The sequence below is a fragment of the Aedes albopictus genome, chromosome 3 (genome assembly GCF_035046485.1).
Source record: "Aedes albopictus strain Foshan chromosome 3, AalbF5, whole genome shotgun sequence".
Classification (NCBI taxonomy): domain Eukaryota; kingdom Metazoa; phylum Arthropoda; class Insecta; order Diptera; family Culicidae; genus Aedes; species Aedes albopictus.
Window position 1 is genome coordinate 176997177 of NC_085138.1, and position 25939 is coordinate 177023115.

General features: G+C 41.3%; 2 protein-coding genes across 11 annotated transcripts in view; one reads left to right on the plus strand and one right to left on the minus strand.

The window, feature by feature from the left end:
• Positions 1-9672, plus strand: part of LOC134290462 (uncharacterized) — a 73078-nt gene extending 63406 nt beyond the window's left edge. Inside the window, exon 5 of the mRNA XM_062857608.1 lies at positions 9591-9672. Coding sequence (XP_062713592.1) covers positions 9591-9672 — 82 coding nt within the window. The remainder of the gene's footprint in view (positions 1-9590) is intronic.
• The window catches only part of LOC109403306 (zwei Ig domain protein zig-8), a 911020-nt gene that overhangs the window by 472796 nt on the left and 412285 nt on the right, over positions 1-25939 (minus strand). The window lies entirely within an intron of this gene.

Genomic DNA, 25939 nt, shown 5'->3' on the forward strand with positions numbered 1-25939 from the left:
AAAAAAAAAAGCAATATGTTCCTTATTTTGTAACTGAAGCGGTATTCGTAAAACATCAATAAAAACTCATTTCTCAAAATTCGACATAACTTTCCACATACTTAACATGCACATTTTCATGAAGTTTTTAATGTAGAGCGGTTCCATATCATTTCAGCAACGAGTAATTTTCATATATCTTTATTTGGATGAAACCTTGCATACAAGTCTTTGGGGGAGAAAAACGCCGTTTTGCATACTTGGTTCGCCATTTTGAATCTAGCCTTACTTATGAGAAGGGCCTATGAAAAATGCACATGATATCTTCAAAAAATTGTATCTCGAAAACGGTTTGTCCGATCGGTTTGGTGTCTTCGGCGAAGTTTTAGACAATTGTTGGTGCTATATGGAGAAAATATGCACGGTAAAAAAATATGTTTGGTTTTTGTGATTTGAACTAAAATATAGTTTTTCCCTCAAAAGTGACATGTCAATATTTTTTTTATTATCCTTATGTTATAGCTGACTGAAAATGCTACCTAGTGCACAGTGGGTTGTTCTGGAGAAAAATAGGTTACAATGAAAAAAAAATGTTTTAAAAAATTACGGTTTTCAAAAAAAGCTATTAAGTAAAGTCAAAAAAGTTTGTCGCCCTAATTTTATGAAAGTACATCAAATTTGCAAGAAAAAAGTACTTCGGTAACATTTTTCTAAGATGCACCGTTTAGAAGATATTACTAATTTCATATTGATTTTTTTGATAACTTAATAAGTTTTAGCCCTTTTCGAATGTACTCCGTGTTTCTCCAGTTTCAAAAGTATTTTTTTCGGAAAGATTGGAAAATTTTGAGTTAAAATGACACTGACAGCTTAAAGATTTGAGTGAAATTCTCTGCCTTAAAAGTATTTTGAAAAACAAGTTACAAAATCCCACTATCAGGAACAATGATTTCTTCCAGTGGTTTTTATTGCCTTCTGCTGAAAACGTGCTAATAAGTATTAGATACAGGTAATTAGATACCAGTTAGCTGTACTACGTACAGTTGGTGATTGTAAACATGGTCTTTGTTGGAACTAGTCCACCATGGCCACGCTGGCCCAGGCTTGTAAACATTCGACACTTTTCACTGCCTTCGTTTCGTTGTCGCGGTCGGGTGTGAGCTTGCTTTATTTCATTCGAACGCGACCGCTACCTCTTACACACAACACAAGCGGCAGAACAAAGATCATTAATAAAAAAAATATTGACATGTCACTTTTGAGGGAAAAACTATATTTTAGTTCAAATCACAAAAACCAAACATATTTTTTACCGTGCATATTTTCTCCATATAGCACCAACAATTGTCTAAAACTTCGCCGAAGACACCAAACCGATCGGACAAACCGTTTTCGAGATACAATTTTTTGAAGATATCATGTGCATTTTTCATAGGCCCTTCTCATAAGTAAGGCTAGATTAAAAATGGCGAACCAAGTATGCAAAACGGCGTTTTTGTTCCCCAAAAAACTTGTATGCAAGGTTCCATGCAAATCAAAAAATAAAAAAAATAAAAACTGGAAAAATTTCCCACTTGTTCGTGGAATCGCTCTGTATTGGAATCTTATACTATTCTACTAGAGGTAAAGCTCAATAGTTGGTCAATAATAATTCACCAAGCAGTTTCCAGCTTGATATAGTGAGTTACCTTATTTTTATAGAAATTATTAAAAAATGTTCATTTAAGTCTTGTGTTGCAATAACATCATTAATTCGGCTAAAAATTTGTCCAGAGTAGTAGAATATTGCTCTCTGAATGGTATAGAAGAGAAATTTACTTTTAATTACATACTTTTTGCTTCATAATGAAAGATGATGTACTGAACAACGAATCAAGGGTGGTTAAATTTGAACTACGCGTCTTCTTTTTATAGCCTTGTAAAGTTGTCCGTTTTATAAATTGAACAGTCCTTATACCGAACTAGACCATGGTCATACACATTGTTCGAAATTTGCATCAACCATCTTACAGTGTTTCTATATCAATATCAGATAGAAACACTGTAGTCGACTCCCGTGCCGCACGAAAAACGGCTTCAGTCCTGCTATCTGCCGAGCTTATTTAAAAGCGATTTTTATAAATCAATCTAACGGGAAACAAATCCAATTACCCAACCTGTCGATAGCAGCTGCAATTTTCTCCGACATTTTCACATTATCACCCCTGGGTGGTATCGCTGCAAGAAGCGCGCGCGGAGCAGGAAAACAAACTTAATTTGTATCGATTAAATTAAACCATGTGTGCAGCAAGTAGCTACAAAGTCGGGAAAACTTTGCACCAACTGGAACTGAAACTGGAAGAGTTTTCGTTTAAAAGTTTTCTTTCCCCCAGCATACCTTGCGCGCGCGTATATAGTTCGGAAGTTTTGTCAGGGCATAATGTTCCAGTGCTGCACATTTGCGTGCGGCTCGCTCGTGCTGCCTGCCGACGTCGTCGTCGTCCTGGATGCGATGGAATGCACGCGAGCATTAAATTCTTACCGAAGCAGACGGAACCCGAAATGGGAAAAGTTGATTCACTGCTAAAGTGGGATAAAGTGAAAGGCACAAGTTTTTTTGTTTCAAAGCTTCACATTTGCTCCAAACGGTACCGACTTTGGCGTGGACCAGGGAGCTCAGCTCGTGCCATTGTGTAATTTATTTCGATAAATATTATTCGATGATAACAATTAACCGCTCGCATCCAGTGCAAATTATAGTCCAGGGAATTGTAGATTATGCCGCAAAATAAAAATTGTTGCGACACAGATTTGTTGCGGACGGCGGCGAAAAAACGGAAAACATCGAAATCAATTTCGTATCAATGCTTTCCCAATTGCGTCGTATTCAGCGTTTATTGTTATATGTTTATTCCACGTCGTTATCGTTAATGATACATTTATTCAGCCCTGTTGAGTGGCGGCAGTGGCGTAATGGTTCCGATTCCAACATGCACCAGAGAGAACCAACGGCGAGGTGGCGGCGTGGCATCGCAGCGCAAAACCATGAAGCCAAGCCGTATCACGGGTAAAACATCCACCCGTTCCAGCTATCCATCGACACAGAATAAAGTCATTGCTCACAATGTACACTTTTGTACATGTGCACCTTAGACCAGCTCGAAGCATCTCATATTTCAATATTTGAATTTTGTATGAGGATTGATTTACCATCAAGCTCGTGATGTTTTGTTTCCAAGAATTGATTCATTTCTGTATTCTGGCGTTTCCTTGTTAGATACACATGTGGAATATCGATGCGATTGTTTGGACCGGGTTTATGCATTCTCTGAAACAACAAATTGTATATGTCATGTGTGTTATCTCCAAATTGCCGTTCCTCATCTTCGATAGTATTGCACGACAATTCACAAATTTCTGGAAATTTTGAAGGTCAACGATCTTTTTGCATTGCGTGCTGCCACATCACTCTGCTCCATTTTATCTAATGTCACATTAGTCTAATACTTTGTCAACGGTCTGAAACTGTGATCGAGTCCATTTGAAAGGAATTATACGGATTGTTTCAGTCAGGGATGGAAAAAGCAGATACAGACGCAAAACAAACCTGCTCGTGAACAACAGGGCCCCGACAACATTCCCACTTATTCACTCTCGATAAAACGAAGCTGACACGCACTCGTATATGATTCTCGAAGCAGCCCGATCTTTTTGCCGTTTATGAGCCATTTTACGAGACGTTTCGGATCAGCTGATCGCTCATTTCATGAATGAAAATTTGACAGGAGGTTGCGCCCAAGTCCGTGAGTGTTAATATCAATATTAACACTGTTGTCGTTTCGTAAAATAGACTATTGGAAAAACACTGACTCGACTGGCAGTTCTGCCTTTAGAAAAGAATAAGACACTAATATTATTTTATCTGTCAGTAAGTTATCTCGCCGTCGCTGCACATGACGGGAAAATACGCGGTTTTTCCTCACACGCCATTGACGGTTTTGTAAAGGCCCCGCATATCATTCTGTCCCATACTCTCTTGCTCCTGGGAAATCACATGTTCCTCTTGCTTTCTTTTTTTTTTTTTGTGATGGATTCGTTTTTCAATTACTCTTACCTCCCATATATCGCTCCCTGCCCTGCCGGTTCCCCGACACCATCATCTGACTTCCGACAGCATTCTTCTTGTGCGTTACCTTCTGGCACTTCTCGTTGAACCACCCGTCCCTCAGCGGGTTCGCTACAGTATTGACTACAACAACAGCAGACAGCGGATAGAAGAAGAGGCGGCTAGGCCAAGGCCAAGCCCTCGGAGGTGGAAGACATCATACTTCGACGAAGGGGTATTTAGGGAGGCGCTCCGCCGTGAGCGAAACTTAATCGGTTTAGACGGCGACGAGCTGGTAGCGGAGCTCTCACGTGCGTGTGATGCGACCATGCCTAGGCGAGTCCACCCTAGAAATGGCAGGCCACCGGCCTACTGGGGGACCGACGCGATTGCGGACCTGCGCCGCGCCTGCCTACGGGCTAGGCGGCGGATGCAGCGAGCACGATCAGAGGTACAGCGAAACGAACGGCGGGTGGTGTTCGCCGCTGCAAAAGCCGCGCTTAAGACCGAGATAAGAGCAAGCAAAAAGGCCTGCTTTGAGGGTCTCTGTCAGAGTGCCAATACGAACCCGTGGGGTGACGCCTACAGGATCGTTATGGCCAAGACGAGAGGTGTGATGGCTCCTACAGAGCAATCTCCAGAGATGTTGGAGGGGATCATTGGAGGACTTTTTCCGCGTCATGATCCTAGTCCTTGGCCTCCTTTCGTAGGACAGCCCGGGACTGGGGCTGGCGATGAGGAAAGTGTCACCGATGTGGAACTTGCGGGGATAGCTAAGTCCCTTAGCGTAGGTAAGGCCCCAGGTTCGGACGGAGTTCCGAACCTGGCCTTAAAAGTAGCCATTGCAGAGGCTCCCGAGATGTTCAGGTCTGCTATGCAGAAATGCCTGGACGAGGGAGAAGCTTGGAAGAGGCAGAGCCTGGTACTATTGCCAAAGGCGGGGAAACCACCCTGAGACCCGTCGGCATATAGACCAATATGCTTGATTGACACGGCGGGGAAGGTGCTCGAAAAGATCATCCTCAATAGAATGTTGAGGTTCACTGAGGGCGTAAATGGTCTTTCGAGCAACCAGTATGGCTTCCGGAACGGGAGGTCCACCGTAGACGCTATCTTGTCGGTTACAAAAACCGCCGAGAAAGCACTCGAGCCTAAGAGGAGGGGAATTCGCTTCTGCGGGGTAGTGACTCTGGATGTAAGGAATGCGTTTAATAGCGCCAGTTGGGCTGCTATTGCCGATACGCTCTTGCGTCTGGGGTTACCGGAGTACTTGTACAAGATTCTCGGAAGCTACTTTCAGAATCGCGTACTAGTTTTCGACACGGAGGTGGGTCGGAAGTGCTTTCACATAACCTCAGGAGTCCCGCAAGGTTCCATCCTGGGTCCGGTGTTATGTAATGTCATGTACGACGAGATGTTGAGGTTAGAGTACCCAGTGGGAGTGGTGATTGTCGGATTTGCCGACGATATTACGCACGAAGTCTACGGTGAAACGATCGAGGAGGTAAAGTTGACTACCAACCACTCGATCAAGGTTGTGGAGGCGTGGATGCGGTTCGGGAAACAGGAGCTGGCTAGGAGGTGTAGGAGAGTGCACTATCCTGTCAAGCACATGGGCGTGATGATCGATGATAAGCTTACCTTCGGTAGTCACGTAGATTATGCCTGTAAAAGAGCCTCCACAGCTATTGCGGCACTGTCCCGGATGATGTCCAATAGCTCAGCGGTGTACGCCAGTAAGTGCAAGCTTCTGGCTAGTGTTGCTACGTCTATACTTAGGTATGGCGGCCCGGCGTGGGGTACCGCGCTAAGTACTGAATGCTACCGACGGAAGCTGGAAAGTACTTACAGGCTTATGTGTCTGAGGGTTGCGAGCGCGTACCGTACCGTGTCACACGACGGTCTCTGCGTCATTACTGGTATGGTGCCTATCAGCATTCTTATCAGTGAGGACATGGAGTGCTTCGAAATGCGCGGCACAAGAGGCATACGCAGGACTGTCAGGATGGCCTCTATGGTCAAATGGCAGCGCGCGTGGGACAGTTCCACCAAAGGAAGGTGGACCCATCGGTTGATACCGAGGGTAGATAGTTTGATTAATATGCGCCTTGGGGATGTCACATTCCACCTGAACAGGTCCTTACAGGTCATGGTTGCTTCCGACAGTATCTACATCGTTTCGGGCATGCGGATTCTCCCGAATGCCTAGTGTGCAATGGTTTAGAGGAAACGGCGGAACACGTTTTGTTCGTGTGCTCGCGTTTTCGCACAATGCGTGACCGCATGCTTGCCACATGCGGGGAGGACACAACTCCGGACAACTTGGTCCAGAGGATGTGTAGGGATGAGGTTAGCTGGAATGCCGTTTCATCGGCTATCACCCATATCGTCTGGGAGCTACAGAGGAGGTGGCGCGTGGACTCGGAGAATGGCTAGTCCAGATGCAGTGCAAGAGGTGGTCCAGGGGTTCGAAGTCGGCTTCGTAGGTCATACCGGTGCCCTGCGGTCGAGATCGACCCTTACAGCGATTAAGTGGCCGCGGAGAGGAAGTCCCGGTAGCGGTGCTGTCGTGGCGTCGGTCTACTGGGTTGGATCTGAGCCCGCGGTTGGAAAGGGGTCCCCGGCAAGGGTCGGGGTAGGTGAGACCCTGCTGTTTGCAACCTTCGGGTGCATCTGATAGGGCCTGAAGGGTAGTGATACCCTTCCTTTGCGGGCAGGTCAGATCGGGTTGTACGTGGGCATCAGTTCTTGATGTCTGCAAAGCAGTTGGGCGCGGGCGGGGTTGACCCTGCCCGCCTTCCGAGGACAAAGGGAGTGGCGAGGACCACTCGGGAAACTGGCTAAGCGCCAGCATGCTACCGTGATGGACTCTCCAGAGCGAGTCATCGATGTTCGTTGCTGCTAGGCTACGGCAGCTTACCTTGAGGGTGCGATATGCACTAGCCCCTCTCTGAAGCAATACCTTCTTGGTGGTTCTAGAGAGACGTAGGGTTTGGCGACCATAGGAATGTGTTTTAGTGGGTCTAGGAGAGAGTAGTCCTGGCTTTTACTAGTGTTGTAGAAGACGACCTTAACCCCACACTACCCTAACCTTCCTGTTAGGGTGTCTGTTAAGCAGATTTATCCCCTTATGGTTTACAAGGAAAAAAAAACCGTTCCTCAGTAGCTGGTCTTGAAGCAGTGGTTAACAACTTCCACAAAAACCCGTGACTCCCAGATATTTTTGATTTTTTTTAAGAATTCCAGATATTTTTTAGAACTGAAAAAAATATTTTTTCCTCCCACTGCACAAATTTATTGTTGAACCATACACGCATAAAAATCCGTTCCAGATATCGTCCACAACCAATCACGATATGTGGAACAAGCTAAATTCCCGTTTACGAATATACACCATGAATTAATATCACGAAGTCGTAAACATAATTCAGCTGTATACCCGTAATGCCTGAGACTTACTACACTGGAACCTCTTTTTATGCACATGACTGGGACTGCATAAATTAAAAATGTGCATAAATTTAAAAAGGCATAAAAAGAGGGAAATTTATGTATACATTAATTTTGGGCATTATTTAGAGAATCTAGTTCGCGAGAATAGGGCCTGCTTCTGGACAGTTGGGGAGGGGCTAAGGGGGTTTCCAGAAAGTTCCCAGAGAGCCCAAAAAGGGGTTCCAAGGGGCTTCAGGGGCGTTTTAAGGGGGTGTTTCGAGGGATTGGAGGAGCCTTTTAAGGGTGTTCTGTCAGGATTTTTTGGTGTTTTCATGCTATTACGGGGAATTCTGGGGTACTTCAATAGCTGAGTCTCACAGACTGACTCAATATGCTCTCTCAGCGGGAGCCAAACATTGAAGATGGAGGTTATGTTGAACCTTGTTGAACCTGTGTGATTGATTGAAGACTATTGTTATCTAGGTGCTGCAGATATAATCAAAATTGTTATCATGATATCTCCATTTGCCGCTGTCAAGCCGGTGGAAAGCGAGGAGAAGGATAAACATTGTTTTAAGCCTGTTTTAGCTAATTTTGTAACAACTATCCATCAAAATACCCATCGCGAATGGAAAATAATAAACTTTGAGCACGAGAACAGAACTGAAATAATGGCGGATTGATCATGTTTACCATGTTTACGCTGTTTCCAAACAGCGTCGCGACAGCGTGCTTGACAACCGAGCTGAGAGAGGTGGTTGCAAGAAAATTGAACGCTCGTGCGTGTTTACAAGTTGTAGGCCGGGAGTATGTAGGTGTGTGTTGTCTAGCTTGAAAAATAAAACCGTTTCTATTCGCAGCACTCAGTTCAATAGTATTAAGTGGGTTTCATGGGCGTTCAAAAGGGCTTTAGGGGCAATTCAAGGGATCTCAGGAGCCGTTAAAGGGCGTTGCAAGCGGTTTGAGGCGCGTTTTAAGGTATTTCAGAGTCTGCTTTGAACCTTCCTGAAATGCCTTCAAAATTCCCCTTAAACTCCCTCGGACCACATGTAACGCACCTGAGAGGCTCCGAACCCCACGGAAACTCCTCGTAACGCTTAAGTAACGCCTCTGCATCCCGCCAAAAATGCTCTGAAGCGTCATGAAATGCCTCCAAAATCCCCCTTAAACCCCCTCGGATCCCATGTAACGTACCTGAATTTTCGAAATGCCTCCAGCACGCCAAAAATCAGCAAAAGAAATGGCTGAATTTCAGCAACATTTTTGCTGAATTTCAGCAAAACTTTGATGATCAACTGTCAAAATTGCAGGATGGTTCAGCAAGTTGAAAAATAATTGCTGATACTCAGTAATTTGTATTGCTGAATGCAATCAGAACGCCAAAAATCAGTAAAGTTTGCTGATTACCAGCTAAAATATTTTGCAGTGTGTATATAAGAGGACCCCTTGGATGATTCAGTTAATTGTTTTAAAAACGTGATTGAACAAGAGAACATGGCTAATTCAATTAAGGGGACGATATAAAAGAATAATGATGACTTGCAATGTTTTCCTATAGAATCACCAGCTTGTAAGAATAAGTTTGAAAACAAACTCTGGAAAAAATGTCATTTCTAGAAGACATATTTGGAAACTTTGAATAACCAGCATTGCGTAACCTTCTTCAACCGGTCTATCAAAACGTACACGTATGAAGTCATACTGGAAGCCGGTTATGTTTTCTGGTTTGTCGCGTCAAATTTTGCTCCGTGATGTTCTCTATTGGGATACGACTTTTTTTTTTCCTATATGCGTGGTGCGTTTCGGTGTTATTGATTGCGACATAAAGTTGTTGCCCTCCCTCCCCTTTTTGTTTCAAATTCCCATTTTCATGCAACGACCGCGACTCAGCTGAGACACGGATTATCTGGTAATACGGGTTTTACTGTTTCATGAAGATTGAATTGCATGACGTGCCTTGGGTTGTTGTTACTGGTGTCACGCTTCTTTTGCACCAAATTGAACAAAGTTTGTGTTTTTTGTCTGTATTTCGTGAATTTGTTGCAGCGTTTAGATAATCTAAGTTTTGTGAGTAATTTCGTTTGTTGAATTACAGATTAGGTGATTTTGAGCCGAATTCCGTATTCCGTGACAAACAAACCGCGAACGTAATCAATCTGACGCTGGAAAAGTTTTAATTGGTACTTATAAATATTCAATCCAACTTCAACAATCCGTTCAACTCAACATGCGGATGATGATTTTCCTCCTCCGGCAAAATCCTCGCGGTAGCAAAAGGGCTCACCTGTAATGAAACAAAAAAAAAGTACTCTGTTAGAATCAATATTTAGCGAACGAATTGAAATCGATTCTGTTTGATTTTCTTCGTCTTCAATGTTTGGTTTAGAAGAACAAACTCCGGAGAAAACCTATTACCGTTCCGATTACATTCAATCACTGCCAGCACAACTGGAAAGTTTTTGCTACCAGCCGGTCTTGAAATTTTCCTTAATTTTAATAGTGAAGATTCGTCTTTGTGAGTGCACATATTTGTTCTTCGTAGCAGAAGGGTAACTCATTAGTGCACTTACCAGAGTTCGAATATTCTGCTCTGATTCGACATCTGCATCTATGTTTTACGATTTCAAGTATTTGTCAATAGATGTCTGTATCCCATATTGACTATGCGCTGAACGAAGGTGTCTGAGTCGATCCGGAAAATTTGTTTGATTATCTAGTCAATTGACAAATAAACCTATCAGTCTGAACTCTACAACATGATCTTAAAAAACTGGGAAGCAGAATTAATTCCAGTTGGGGCGTAACGTCAAGAGGAAAGTAAAGTTTATAGAAGACGTAATATACATACATACTAGACGGAAAGTTTACTTTAACATTATTTCCGACAGTTTATTACGAGCTTGGATTGAAACAACAAGCTTGAGGGCACCACTACACCTCGGAAGAATTTACAGTGATCTGAATTGGCACATTAAAGTTCAAAGCCATTTTTTCCTACTGACGGATGAAAGAAATCTTTTTATGACTGTGCAAGAAAGAAAATATTTACCCAACTCAGGAAAAAGAAAGTCGCAACAAGATATTCTTTCTATTATTTCCGATCAAATAACAAAAAGCAAGCTGAGTGAGTAGGTACCGCGCCATAACCATAAGGAACCAATTCTGCGAAAATATCTTTCTTCATTTCCCATCAAGATCACAGGAAGCAAGTCACCCTTGCCATCAGCAGGCGACAAACATCAAAAAAGCAGTTTACACCCAGCAAAGAAAGGAAAAGAACACTCGCCAGCACCAGCACGCTTGCTGCCTTCCTTGTTAGGACCTCACGGGGTTAGTGGGGCTTTCGCGTAATGCTAAGGGAAGGTCAAAGGTCGCTGTTTGTAACGGAATTTAATTATTTTTTGCCACTTTAAGGCGAGATCAGAAATTGGAAATTAATTACAATTCACAGCACCGGGCCGAGTGACACGGCAGTGCTCGTCACGTCACGGGTGGGGAACTTCATAATGAAACATAAACAGCTGGCTTGCTGGACGGTGACGGGCACCGGGAAAGGGAAGTTTGGTGTTTTGATGTTTGCTCTTTTATTTGATTTTCAATGCTGCAAGGAAAAATAATAATTGTCGATTCAAACTGATGGCTGGCTTAGATGATTAGATAGCGTCCAATGACAGGTACTTCACAATTTCCTAAGATATTCAGTGTTGTTTTTCAGCTTGTACGTACATCTACTTTACGTCTGATTGAATAATATTAGATAGAGGCTGGTATCTGCTGGGCGTCCTTTTAACCCTTTGGAGACGGCATTTTCGTCTTTATGGATGCAACCTTGCTGGTCTATAACACGTTTGTAATGGTAAGTTTTCTTGGCTGGGCTAATGTGACCCATCCGTCTCCAAAGGGTTAAACCACCACCCTTGACGAAGGCTGGTAAAACTGTATTTCTCTGAGCTGCATGCGGTAGATGAACAAAAAACATCATTGGAAAGGTGGACGCTCAACTGAAGGTGAAGGATTTCAGGTTGACGACAATTAGTGGATAAAAATGATTTACAATTCGCCAAATCCAAGAACATGGACACTCATATCACTTTCTTCCAGTACAAGCCCCCTCTAGACATACCTTGACATTACTGCAGAAAATCGTGTCCACTGCCACTCCTCCACAATTGCGGTTAAGTGAGCTGAAGTTGCCGACCTCCAGCGTAATGTCATCAGTAAAGCCGACGATCTCCACTCCCACCGAGAACTTTTACCGCAACATCTCGTCGTACATGACATTCCATAACACCGGACCCAGGTGGAACCTTGCGGGACTGCTTAGAATCTTGTATAGGTATCCCAAGTAACAATTTCATTGCTGATTGGGTTTCTTTGATTTTTATTAGGGTTTTATTACAGCAATAATTAAAACTCACTGTTTTATGACTGCTTTTATGAAAACCATTGATAAAATGTTTTATAGTATACTTGAAGATATCCATAAAAACAGATTTTAAGAGTAAACAAAACTTTCCGATATGTAAACCTTCTGGCAATCATTATTACCACAATAAAACTGTTAAAACTCTCAACAGATGGCGATCCGTTCGATTAGTAACGACATCTGTTGGTGGAAAAGCAGAACTACGACACTTCTAGGTTTATTGCGGTCATCATAAAAGGAAACTTGCTTTCGTTTTATTTTCGCTGATTATGGTTGTCGCCATATTGAAGAATTAGCTAACGTGAATGGAAAATAGTTAATTTTGCTCAAATTAGCAATGAATTGACAGTTTTCACCATTTCCATAACATGCTCACATAAATAAATTCTCTCTGCAGAGTTTTCTTGTAATTCGAGATAGTTTTACTAAATTAACAAATTGATTTTTTCCATTCCAAGATGATAGTATTCACTATTTTTGAAGCGCATTAATTTTATGATTCTGCAACCCCAATATTCACGGTAAAATTGAATGCGCATAAGCCTACCAACACAATAACTACTAGAATATTACTTTGAAATGACTATGACTTCTACTTACGAATGATGTATCGTCCTGAACTTTACGTGCCATCGACGAAGCTTCTCTGCATCTTGAGCTGTCAAAGTTTTTGTTGAAAAAAAAAACAACAACAATCGAGAATGGGCAATTTTTCAACTAGGTTTTAAAACGGTTTTATTGCTACTCATAATGCGGTTTGCAAAAGCTCTCCGAGAGTGGTCCACTTAGCCGGAAGATGCTCTTAAAGAGGTTATCAAGAGGTTTTGATGTATAAATCAGTTTTATTGCAAGTTTTATAAAATTGGTCATGAAGATCTCTTGTAGAGCCGAACAAAACTTAAAATGTTACTTGGGATCCCCAGACGCAGGAGCGTATCGGCAATAGCTGGCCTACTAACGCTATTGAACGCGTTCCTTACATCCAGACTCCCTACGGCACAGTGTCGAATAACCCTTTTCTTACGCTCGAGTGCTCTGGTGGCGGTTTTTGTAACCGATAGGGCAGCGTCTACGGTCGACCTCCCCTTCCGGAAGCTGAACTGGCTACTCGAGAAACTATTTACATCCTCGGCGTGCTTTAACATTCTATTGGGGATGATCTTTTCGAGTACCTTTCCCGCCATGTCGATCAAGCATATTGGTCTATATGCCGACGGGTCTCCGGGTGGTTTCCCCACCTTTGGCAATAGAACAAGGCTCTGCCTCTTTCATACTTCTAGGAACTCACCCAGTCATTTCTGCAAAGCAGACCTGAACATCTCGGGAACCTTTGCAATAGCTGCTTTTAAGGCCCGGTTCGGAGCTCCGTCTGGGCCTGGGGCATTACCTATGCTAAGGGACTTAGCTATCGCCGTAAGTTCCGCATCGGAGACCCTCTCCCCATCGCCAGCCCCAGGACCCGGTTGTCCTACGAAAGGAAGCCAAGGACTAGGATCATGACGCGGAGAAAGCCCCTTGATGATCCCCTCCAAAATCTCTGGAGATTGCTCTGTAGGAGCCATTACACCATTACACTTCTTAGCCACCACGATCCTGTAGGCATCACCTCACAGATTCGCATTGGCACTCCGACAGAGACTCTAAAATCAGGCGTTTTTGCTTGCCCTTATCTCGGTCTTCAGCAGCGAACACTACCATTCGTTCATTTCGCTCTTTCTCAGATCGTGCTCCCTGCATCCACCGTCTAGCGCCTAGGCAGGCGCAGCTTAGGTCCGCAATCACTTGAATCCACAAGTAAGCCGGTGGTCTCCCATTTCTAGGTAGAACTCGTCTAGGTATGGTTGCATCGCACGCACGCGAGAGCAAACCTACCAGCTCGTCGCCATCTAAAGCAAGGCGCTCGTGGCGGAGCGCCTCCCTAAATACTCCTTCTTTGACCACGAAGCCCTCATAGGTAGTAGACACCAACTCCTAGACCGGGTATTTACCCGTGGTCCATATCGCAGCCATTTTTTCCAGACTTATCCGCGACCCAATTGCCGTTACCGGTGGGACCTCGGTATGGGTTCGCTATGATGACGATACCGTCCCCCACTCAGAAACTGCCTTATAAATCATTTGCTGAGCCGCGTCACAGTGGTTCTGGCTCAGCTGCTTTACCTGCACACCTTGTGACCTGACCTTTGCCGCCGCATCGCCCACACCGTTTGCTCCTGTCAGGATCTTTACAGTCTCCTGACTGGTATCCTGGTTCCACACACCTGAATGCAAACCTCTGGTCGCTCGTGCAAGGTCAGTTGACACACTGACCAGCCCACCTTGAGCTTCTTAGTTTAACGGACCTATTTGCGTCCGCTACAAGTAGCTGTGTCCTTGCCGGGGCCTTCCGTAGCCGAACCGGCTGCGGTGGCCACCAGCACCTCACACTGTGCCACTGTGCCGTGACGATCTCTTGCGCTTCAGTCGCCTCCGCCGTCTGTAAGAGCCCTCCTTCAGGAGTTCATCCAGGGATTCCTCTGATAATTCCTGCAGGGATTCCGCTGAGAATTCTTTCAGGAATTCCTCCAGACCTTCCTCCAGGAGTTCCTCTAGATATTCCTATGGACATTTTTCCAGGAATTTGTCTAGGAATTTTTCAAGGGATACCTCCAGGATTTCCTTAGGGGATTTTTCTCTTATATAACTCTTCAACAATTTATTCAGGGTTCTTTTAGAAATTTCATAAATCCTTTGAAAATCTTTGAAGAGGGTGTACCAAGAATTTTACCCGATTTGCCTGAAGATTATTTTTTTAATTACTTCAAGAATTTTTAAGGGAGCCAGAAAATTCTCCAAAAAGTCATCCAGGAGTTCTTCCTCCAGAAAATCTTTTAGGAGATTATCCACGGATTTGTTCAGGATTCCGTCCATAAATACCGTCAAGAATACATCCTGCAAAGGGATTCTTCCAGAAGTTCGTCCTGCGTTTCTTTCAGTAATATATCCTGAGAATCTTTTTTTCTTCAAGAAATTCTTCAACAATTCTTCACTTGATTTTTAAGAACTTCTCCAAAGATTCATATATGAGTTTTTCTAGGAATGTTTTGAAGGTATTTGGCTGAAAGTCTCTTAAATAAAGACAAATCAATCAATCAATTGAAGGTATTTCTTCTGAAAGCCTATAAGGGATTCATTTATAAATTTGTCGTAAAACTCCTTCAGAAATTTCCACGGTAATACCTCAAGGATATCCTTCAACGATTGTTTCTATCGCTTATCCTAGAATTCCTTCAGGAGTTACCCCAAATATGTATTAACATGCTAGATGTGCTTTCAAAAATGTTTCCAGAGAATCCTTCAGGAATTCACCCAGTGTTTCCTCTCGGAATGTTGCTAGGAATTCCTCAGTGATTTTCTGCTTAACCGTTATGTGTTCGACAAACTTTTTGCTTTTTTATTCACCGTGCTTTTCAAATGGACGCTGGGTACCCGGGTACCCTGTCGGCCACATGAGGGTTAAATTCTTCCAGACATTTCTTTTCAAAGACAATACATCAATTCGTCCAGTTTAACCACCAGGATTTATTTTAGATTTCCATTTGAGAGTTCTCCGGAAAAAAATCCCAGGAAAATCTTCAAGAATGACTTCATGTATTCCCTTTAGGAGTTCTTACAGGGATGCCCCGATGGTTTCCTCCGGTGATTGTTTCAAGAATTTCATGAGTCTTCCTGGAATACACTAATTGACGTTTTTATAGGATTATGCTCTGAAATAGGTATATGTAGTATACGAGTATATAAAACTTCCCTTAGGGAAATTCCGGCAAGGATGTACTCCAAACAATACACTTGAAGGTTTGTTGTTAGAGAAATACAAATCCACAACATTCCAAGAAAAAGCATTGACAAACTGAATGATTAATGACTGAAAGAATTTCAGTTAGTCATAGAAGACATTATGTAGATATTTTCAAAAAAAAAAAAATCTGCGGACAGGTTTCCATTATGTTCTGCTGGAGAAAAAGTTGATGTAAATCATGAAGAAAATTCTGAGTTAGTCCCAAAAAGAGTTCGTAATTTCCAATAGAGTTCAGCTATGATTTTTTGCGAAAGTTGTGTAGGTATTATTAAAAAAATATGATGAGCACCAGAAGAAATGATGCCTCTGCACATGTAATTTATTAGGATGTTTTAGGGACAAGCATGTAAGAATCCCATCACTACCGCCTGGCCGACTTTCATACCTACTCATGATTTCATGTTTTCGTGAAAAACAAAGCCTGCTCTTATTATGTATAGCGTTTTTGAAGTGAACAAGGGCAAAAAATACTACTGTCGTCTGACGTTTACTTTTTGAGATTTATGGATTTTGATCTAGTATCCCAAGTCGTTTGTCCTTCAAATATTAGCTGGCAAGAGTACAATCTAGATTCCTCTGAGTTCCTTGCAAATAAATTTACATCTTTTTTGGATTTCCTGAAATTTATCTCTACAAATTTCAAATGAAATCTTTCATGAAAACTGTTCATGAAAAAACTGTTCATGCATTGAAAGAAATTGCTGGAGAAAATTATGGAAACAGCTTTCGACAAAACTGCAACTTGAATATAGAAATCCCTTGATCATTTCTGAAAATCCTCTGGAGCATCTGTTGACGAGAATCCTGGAGAAATCTTAAAAATGCATAAACACCCCTGTCAAAGGATATCTAGTGAAAACTTTGGAAAACAATCTTTACGATTCTTGTCAGGCATTTCTAGATAAATAGCTGGAGGAGCTCTCTAAGAAACTCTTAAAAACAGGAAAAATCCCTTAAAACAGGAAAGATTGGTGAACGAATGTTTTGTCAAAAAATATTCAAATTCACTTGCAAAGAGCTTACAAGAACCAAGCCGTAGCACTGTGGCGGGCCTCCATACAAAAGTCGGACAAAACCTCAAGTGTTAACCTAAATTGCTAAAATTCACAGGTTATGATGACTTAAGTTCCCTAAATCTATTTGTGATATGGAACTTATCATATATTTTGATTTATCTATATTAGGGTGGTTCAAAATTTTGAAATCTGCTGATTATGGAAAGCATGTAACAATAATCGATAATAAGCTACCACGATGTGCTTTCTGAACGTAGGTTTTGATTAACCTTTTAATTTGGGGGTTCTTAACGCATGTATTGATATTGAAATAAACTATAATTGTGTATTTGTTGCTGTTAGGGTGGTCCAAAATCTTCAAAACTATATAAATCATTAGAAAAAATCGTTTACCTACGTTTTCGTTCAATGGATCAATTCAGATACATACCAATGTTGGCTGACAAGACGTGGTCTATTCTCAGGGACTGCTCAAAGACCACGTGAAATTTTACGGTTGGTGCACGGAGGTGTGTTAATTCAATCGTTATGGGGTCAGATATTCTAATATAGTGAACTGCGTAAAATTTGAACTGATTTTTATCAATCTCGTTTCAACAACTTCATATATGCTCTTCCGAGTTTGGGTTGTAAGGTCCATCGATCCCTGCTATCACTTGTCGAAGCAACCGAAACAACCCTATCTATAAAGAATTGGTAATTCGCAATATTGAAGGGAGTTTTTGATAAACAATCATCAGAGGTCGGTAATCATATTTATGAACAGTAGAGTTCCAGCAAATATTTTCAAAATCTTTATCACTCTATGTGTTGTTCAGTAGAAATGTGTTTATCGAAACTGTATGAATAACATACAAGAAAACTTCAAGTTTAAAAAACCAATATAACGGGTTTTACTAAAGAGCGTAAAATGTTCGTTTCATAAAATTCCGATTAAAATATTCAAAGATTGCCTAGGTGATCGCGACGTTTACGTAGAAAAAGATTTAACGTAGCGTTTAGCGCCGTTTAGTCAAATTTCTTTTATATTTTATAAATGATTATTGCTTTGAACTGTAGCGATGTGCGTGTAGAAAAGAAACACGTAGATGTCGACGAATTTTTGTCACTATATATTGAAACTTCGATAGAAGTTCGTGAAGAGATTGCTTCTAAGGTAGTTGACCAATACTACAAGGATGAATCGAACAAACGACCAGTTTAATAAAATCATTGAGCAATGGTTTGTAGTTATTTTTACATGTTTTTAACGGTTGTTTTTGTCTTTCTTTTATTTTGAAGCTTAAAAGAGTTAGTTGTATCTGGTGAAGCAACATCTGGGTAGTGTCTAAGAAAATAAAGGCTTATTCATACTTAGTCATCACTCCTTTCCCTCTCCAGCTTACTGTTTTTAACTGGAGCACCCACCTTCTTGTGTTTTTCTGTCAAAACATAAAATAATATTAAAAAAAAAAATAATAATAAAAATGTTAAAGCTGTGGCTACTACATTATCAGACACCACCCCCTCCCCTCTTATGACCATCTGACTTGGTAAAAGTCTCTTATTGTTAGTATAATTTGAACTATGTTAAGATAAAATTTAAACTTTAAACAATATCACTTCCTCTACAACCATGCGGCTCCATTGTGACCTGATAGAAAAAAAAAATTTTTTTTCGCTCTTAGCGCAAAAATGCGCAAACAGTGACCTATATAGCCAAAAACTAGACAAAATTGCACGTCAGAGCTGGGATACGGCGCCGTTTTCTGATGTTTCCTACACAAGTACTAGATCTCTTTAATACGAAGTTTTTCTCCAAAATTTCATAAAAGTCAATATGTTTGCATATTGTAAAAACATAATAATTTTGTGATTGAATTCCTAACAATCCCTGAAATGTAATGGTTATTCATACCCAAAAACACAAAAAATATTGTAACATTATTCAAGTCTTCCTAACTTTTACAACGAACTCATGAAGGAAGCTCATAAAATAAAGACAATAAATACTAATATTGTAGCACATAAAACTTCAACTTTGAAAAAATCCACAAGACTCAATTTTCGACCAAATGACTTGAAAATTTGGGGTTTTTTCAGTTGAAGTATCTATGATGGAAGAAAAATATTAGAAAAATAAAATATTGAAGTCGATTTTTGAGGTTTTGTCCGGCTTCCGGCCACTGTGCGTAGGCGTGAAGAATTAGCATTAAGTAAAAATTAAAGAACTAAAAAAATCAAGCAAAATGAGCCACGTTGAATCATGAATAAAAAGTTTATTTTCTATTTCATTTTACTCAGATTTTCCGAAGTTTGCATTTAAGAAGAACAGAAGCAGTTCAACATATTAGTCAGATTTTGTTTTTTTTTATCTGTTTTAACGAGATTTTTAGCCCTAGTTCATCTCGGGACCCACGCTTTACTTCCCTTCCGAAGGAAGAACTCACATTTTACGAGTTTGTCGGGAGTGGGATTCGATCCCAGGTCCTCGGCGTGATAGTCAAGTGTTCTAGCCATCACATCAGATCCTCTCCACATATTAGTCAGATACCCAAGCAACACACTTGGACATTAATAAGTTCCTGTAATTTATATGCAACTATATTGAAAGTTATGCCATTTGAACCAATAGTCTTATTAACGACTAAATTGCGACCAAAAAAGCGCAAGAGGTGGAGCCAATATAAAACATCCATTTGTGATATAAACGGTTTTAATACGCAATCGAATTATAACCAAGATACAACTTATAGTCGACTTACAAATTGTGACCGATTCGACAACTAGTCAGCTAGTCACCACATTCGTCACTGCCAGTAATTATGCATCAACAGTTTCGTTCATGTGATCAATAATTGTGTGCAAAATATACCGCAAACAAGGCTGACCGAGAACGTCAATTTGTGTGCCGTTCCAGATTTATCGGTAAGTTACGCATTTTAGCTCCGTATTCCTAACGCGCCTCAGTCTACCTATCATTTTACGAGTGAAAATTTAGGCATTTGTAGTCAAAATTAACTCGCCATATTGCTTTGACGGAGTGCATTTCAGCAGCTTATTTAATGCACCCGTAAAATGCTGAAAATTAATTTTAGAATTTGGAAAGATACTAGGGTATTTTTCCAATTGTTGCACGGCTAAAAATTCGCCAATAATTGCACACCTCATAAGAATAACATGGATTGTGCAACAATAGGCGAGTTTTTAGCCGTGCAGCAATTGTAAAATTACCCTATAGCTGTTAGGCTATTAGTACACAGGGTCAAATATTTGACAAAAAAAAGAACTCAAGAAACAACAGCAGTTTCACACTAATGAAAATTCGATCGAATCAAACAAGATGTTTGAGCATTGGTTTCCTTTTCGGACAAATATTTGACCCTGTGTACTAGCAGCTTATTTGCTAAATCATGTCTATTGGAATCCGTATTGACAAAGCACAACAATGCTGCACGCGGTACACGGAACCGCCATACTACCCAAAATTGGATTCTTTTAACGCAATTCCATAGTTCGGCCCAATAAGTCAACATTTGAGTGAATCTATTAAACTCACGCAAGGTAAATTGCCTTTACCTCCAGCTAAAAATATAAGGTATGCACACAGCAAAATCTAGCCACCGCATTTTGGATAGAAGTTTCTCTATTTTCAACGAATCGTGGCAATCTCTGGCGCAAATGAAAGCTTATTGTGTAAGGAATCGAAAAATATTTACTTCGGGATATATTTTGACATTGTGTTTAAAATAGAGTCAAGGGAACAAGAAGTCCTCGAAAAGTTTTTGCACAAACGTGCTGAAAATCTGACAATGTACATTAAAGCGACCGTCCCCGCAGACCTAAGTTAGCTTTCAAGTATTCGGTTCTATACATCATTACAACCTAGAAAGGTTGCAGATCAACTTAAGAGCAAGAAAAAATCGAAGTTTGGCAAGAAATACATAGTTTGGTCAACAATATGAATTTGTGGTTTGAAAAACCGAACTTTTAGAAATACATGTACAGCAAATCATCTTTTTCACTACGGGAAATGTCGGGAAAAATAGCTGGCACCCCTTATTCAAAAGCTTAGATGTTGTGTATTGATTTGAATTGATTTTTGTCCCCTGTTTTTGGCGGAGAATGCTTGCGTTTGTATGCAGAAAACTATGTAGAAATTGGACTGCATTTTTTCCAAAAAACGTAAAATCTCATACACTTCAAAACTCAACCCAATTGAAAAATATTGAGTAACCGTGAATTGGAACCTTCAAAAAATGTCAAGAACGACAGCTTCCATCGAAAAATAAGATTGATTTTGACACAAAGGTGGTAAAAATTTCTTGGCATGCAGTCGAAGGTACTGTGCAAAACTTTACGGAAGGACTCAAGCTCAAAACTCGAGATGACGGATATAACAAGTCAAATCAGCAATGTCTTGATGTTGATTTAAAGTAAATTAATGCTTTTTTACGATGAATTGCTTTTGGTTTGGGAATAAGTTGGAATGAATTATTACTGCTTGATTTTCTTTGGCCAGATTTTGCTGTGCGCATACCTTACTCAAGAGTACGTAAATTCAACCCAAGACCCCCTTCATTCAACCCAAATTTGGGTAAATCTACATTTACCCAAAATTGGCTTATTGGCCTCAAGGATCCCCGTCTCTGTTTATTTACGACAACATCTGTGGGGGAGAGAGGAAAAACAACCTAATTTTGGGAAACTAATAAATTTGATATACTCATTTTAGGGTAAAATCAACCCAAAATAAGGTAGTTTTAATTTTCCGTGTACGATATAAATAACCAAAAAAGCAGGTACTTGGACGTGTACTTCCCATTTACGTCGACACGAGACTGTCTATTCACGGAGAAAACGAGAAACTCAAAAATAAGTATTTTTGAACTTAAAATTGGGTAAACGCAGTCGAACTGAAGAAGTAAGTAAACTTTGAACTGACCACTAAGTAAATTTTACTCATCATTTCAGTTGTTGAATGAAAATTTCACGTTTTTTTTTGTAAAAAAAATGTCAATCAATTGTAAATTTTTTCGTGGGAAACTCCTAATATTTCTGTACGTTACGTTAGATTTCTCAAAACCCAATATATTCAAATCTTCTCAGTGGTAGGTACCAGTCGATCAGTACTGCGAAAATGAGGCAGTATTTTTTTATTGGGTCAATATTATACTTCCACTCAGATTTTTTTTTTCTATTTTACCACTTTAATTTTATAAAATTTGGAATATGTCGAAAAATTTAAGAAGAAAAGATTACATTTTATTCGTACATGATTACGTTATTTTTTAAACATTTTGGTTTTTTATAGTGCTTTTTATAATTTTCATGATCACAAAAATATTTTGCCGCACATTTTGGAACTTCTACCTCTCCTGTCAAAATTCTTCGTTATGTTCTAATTAAGTTCCAGGTGCAACATGTTTATAACAATCAGAATCAATGTTTTGGTAGATTTGGTTTGTAAACGGTTGTAACTAAGATTCGTTGAAACAATCAGATTTTACATCAGTTACAAATTGGTTCCGCAAGTTTCGACTAATGATGACGTTTGTTTTCATTTTGCTAGTTGTTATAAAACTGTTACACCTCAGTTTGGCATTAACAACAGGATTTTAATAGGTTTTAATTTTGTTTCATGAAAACTTGTTTAATTTTGTTTCATGAAAACTCAGTTGAAATATGTTTGCAACGATGATCATTTCCATTTTAGTTGCAGGTGCTACTTGGGTATACCCGTCAAGAAAAAAACATGTTTTAACAATTGTTGAAATCCGGGACTTCTCCGGGACACTTTACAATGTGGGACGACTAGCTTGAATCCGTGACTGTCCCGCACAATCCGAGATGTCTAGTCACTTTAGATTCAAAACAAAGTTTTCCGATGACTTGAACTTTCTATCTCATTGGGATCGCGAGATAGAGCTGGTTAAAAATACTTATTTTTACATGCTTACCACCACCGCCACCACCACCTGGCAGCAGAGTTGCTAATCAAACTGCTTGACTTCATAATATAAGACTCAATTATTTTGGCCCCGGGACCACTTCGTTCCTGAAGGGAACGGACACAAGCTCCCGCCTGCTGGTCTTAGCCGCGGCAGGTGATTGGAGTGGGCAGTCAAGACCTCTTTTGGTCCCGGGTCTCAGGGCGTTAGGCGTGGGGAATCTTCGGAGTGCGAGAGTCCTGAAAAGATTGAATGAACGGGGCAAATGGGGATTTATTATGGCGACTTACATGCATGTGGTTTGGATGATACGCTGGTCACGGCGAAGAGCGACGCTGGTCGTGGCGAGGTACGGCGTAGACCTTGGCGATGTGCAGCGCGGGACGGCAGGGACCGCCGTGAAAGGCGGCGTTGGCTGCGGCGAAGGGCCGCGGCGTCGTTTGTAGAGCGGTGTTGGCCAAGGCGAAGGGAGGCGCAAAGCAGCGCAGGCCGCGGTGACCAGTAGTGGTGGCCGCGACGAGGAACAATGTTGGCTTGGCTCAAAGGGTGGCCGCGGCGGCGATGGGCGGCACAAATCGACGTCGTCCGCGGTGAATAGCGGTGGCCGCTGCTAGGATTGGTCTCGGCCGTCGCAAAGTGCGAAGCAACGTGCCGTAGGCCACTACGAGGATCAGCGATGGCTGCCACGAAAACAACAGGAGTGGCCACGGCGGAAAACGGCTATTCTGGCCACAACACTCTTTCTGAGGCCACGAGGTTTCACAAGGAGTAACGATGGCTTGTAACTATAAGCCCTGGAACAGGCCTGGTGATGCCTTCTGCGGGACTCTTGGCAGCCGACGGCCGGCGGTCGGACGAAAATCCTTTGGGCGTAGACGGATAATTGCCCACGCCTTGTGGTCGGTCGGAAAAATCAGGGTCTCAGGATGGCCGCCGAGCAATAGGACAGATCGGTGAAGTACTAGATTTGTAGTAATGAGCTGAATTTTAGTATGGTGAGAAGGTCAATCTCCGTTTCTGCAATAAAATAGTGCAAATAGCGTGGGTATTATGATTCCTGGCCTAATTTGATGCTGTTTGAGCAAAACTTTGGGCAACAGAGTTGTTATTTTCTCCGTTTCTTGCAACATAAACAACATAGTTATCCAAAGATTTGCTCAAACAGCATTAAATTAGGTAAGGAATCATAATACCCACGCTTTTTGCACCATTTCATTGCAGAAACGGAGAATTGACCTTCTCACCATACTAAAATTCAGCTCATTACTACAAATCTAGTACTACACCGAACGTGCCCCATTCGTTCTGCCCAGGAAAACTAACTCCAAGAAAAATCTCTTCTACTCGAGGGACGATCGGCTCGGTTCGAGTGCTGCCTACTAACTGCCGTTCAATCGTCCTCCCTCTAGCCTTCACCGTCACCCACTCGCAATCGGTCACCCAGGGAAATTTGCGTTTTCCTATTTCCTACGTGCTCCAGGTAACTCCCATTGCTTCTTGCGCTCGTCGATGTCGCTCATCAGCGTCCGTGCGTTTTAATTATTTCAGCTGCCCGCAAGCTGGTTTGAATGCGCCGTTGCAGTTGAACTAATTTACAATAATTTTCCCTACCGTCTCGCACCCATTATTTCGCAAGATGTTACCTGTCGGTAACAATAATCTGAATAACCTTCTGAATTTTTTTTCTGAAAACTGTATCTTTGCAAACTATCAGGATTTCGAGATAGATTTTTTGTGCTGAATTTCGTTAAGGACTACTTGTATCACTCACTTTTTGGGATGATTAGTGAAAACATACCCGGATTTTTTACGTTTTTAAAATGCTCAATGTATGAGTTGCTATGGGAACAGCGAACTTCCCCTTCGATTCTCTCCGTTCAGGGATTTTGTTAGATACGGTGTTTGGTAAAGTTAGACTTGATTTATGTGCGTTTACTCCGAAGATGGTCGGAAGTCCGCTTTCCATGTAGAATTGGGCTTCCGTTGTCCTTGCAAGCGAGATGACTAAAAAATTGTTGGGGAAGCTGGGAATCAAACCCATTAACGGAGCATCATACGCACGTGTAGCCAACTACGCTACATCTGCTCCCCATAACTTCGAGATATGTATAGAGGCATGAATTTCCTAGCTTCCAGTGATGCCAAACTTTTCAAGATGATCCAATATTCAACTGAGTGTTGCAAAACGTTTTCAAGTGAGTACGTACTTATGACGGGTAGTATACGAATGATATTCAAAAAATTCGTACATGTTTGATAAATCCATTTATTACAGGGGAAACAAGATTCAGATATTTACTGAACATAAAATACGATTTGCGTCATATAAGAACCTTCCACAACTGAAATAAATTGACAACATGGCTTCGAGTGTTGACCGCCCGGTGTCTAACAACCATCCAAATTTAACGCCCAATATCGCAGAAGACTTTCAAGTGCGTATTTTCGAGCTGGGAAGATCAAACACCGAGCTGAGCTCGTGATGGAGAATGATAAAGTCTGCGGTTCTTGGGTTTTATTGCCTCCACTACATTTTCCGTCCTTGAACGGAAACCCCTCCTCTCCAGTAAGCAGTAAAGCGATATCCAGCGGAACTATATTTGCCGCTTCTGTTGATTATTTTTAATTTTGGTGCAACAACGATGAACCCATTAAAATGTTAATTAAAATTGCTAATTAAAAAATACGAAACATCAAACAAGCAGTAACTTGTTGGCTGAGATCCGATCCAACTTGGTGTACTTTGTACACGGGTGAAGTTCCGTTCGTTGGTAGTTATTATTCGAAGGTAAGCACCGCCGGATGGCTCCATCGAAAATTAAATGTCTGTTTGACAAATTTTGAAACGATGATGGTGAATGGCTGAGTGAGTGGTCGTGTTGAGTGACTGCGAAAATTAGCGAAGCCGGTTACTGTAGCTACTGGGATGCATGCTGACGACGTTGTGATGTTGGTTTTTACCGAGAAGTTGAAAAACACCAACACTGGTAATGAGGAGCTCACGGAGATCCTGGATGCTTAAAGTTTGAACCACCCAATGGAAAATAATGTGCATTGCTTAATTCATGCGGTTGCCTCTCTTAAAAGCAGTTAAAAAGGGGGACATAAAAACGCAGGCAGGCAGAAATGTGCTGAAATTCATTTTAAGTTGCACCGTAAAAAAGCGATATAACAAGTAAAAGGAGCACTTGAAAACTCTTGTGTCAGCAGCATAAACCCCCCGTGAGTGGTGAA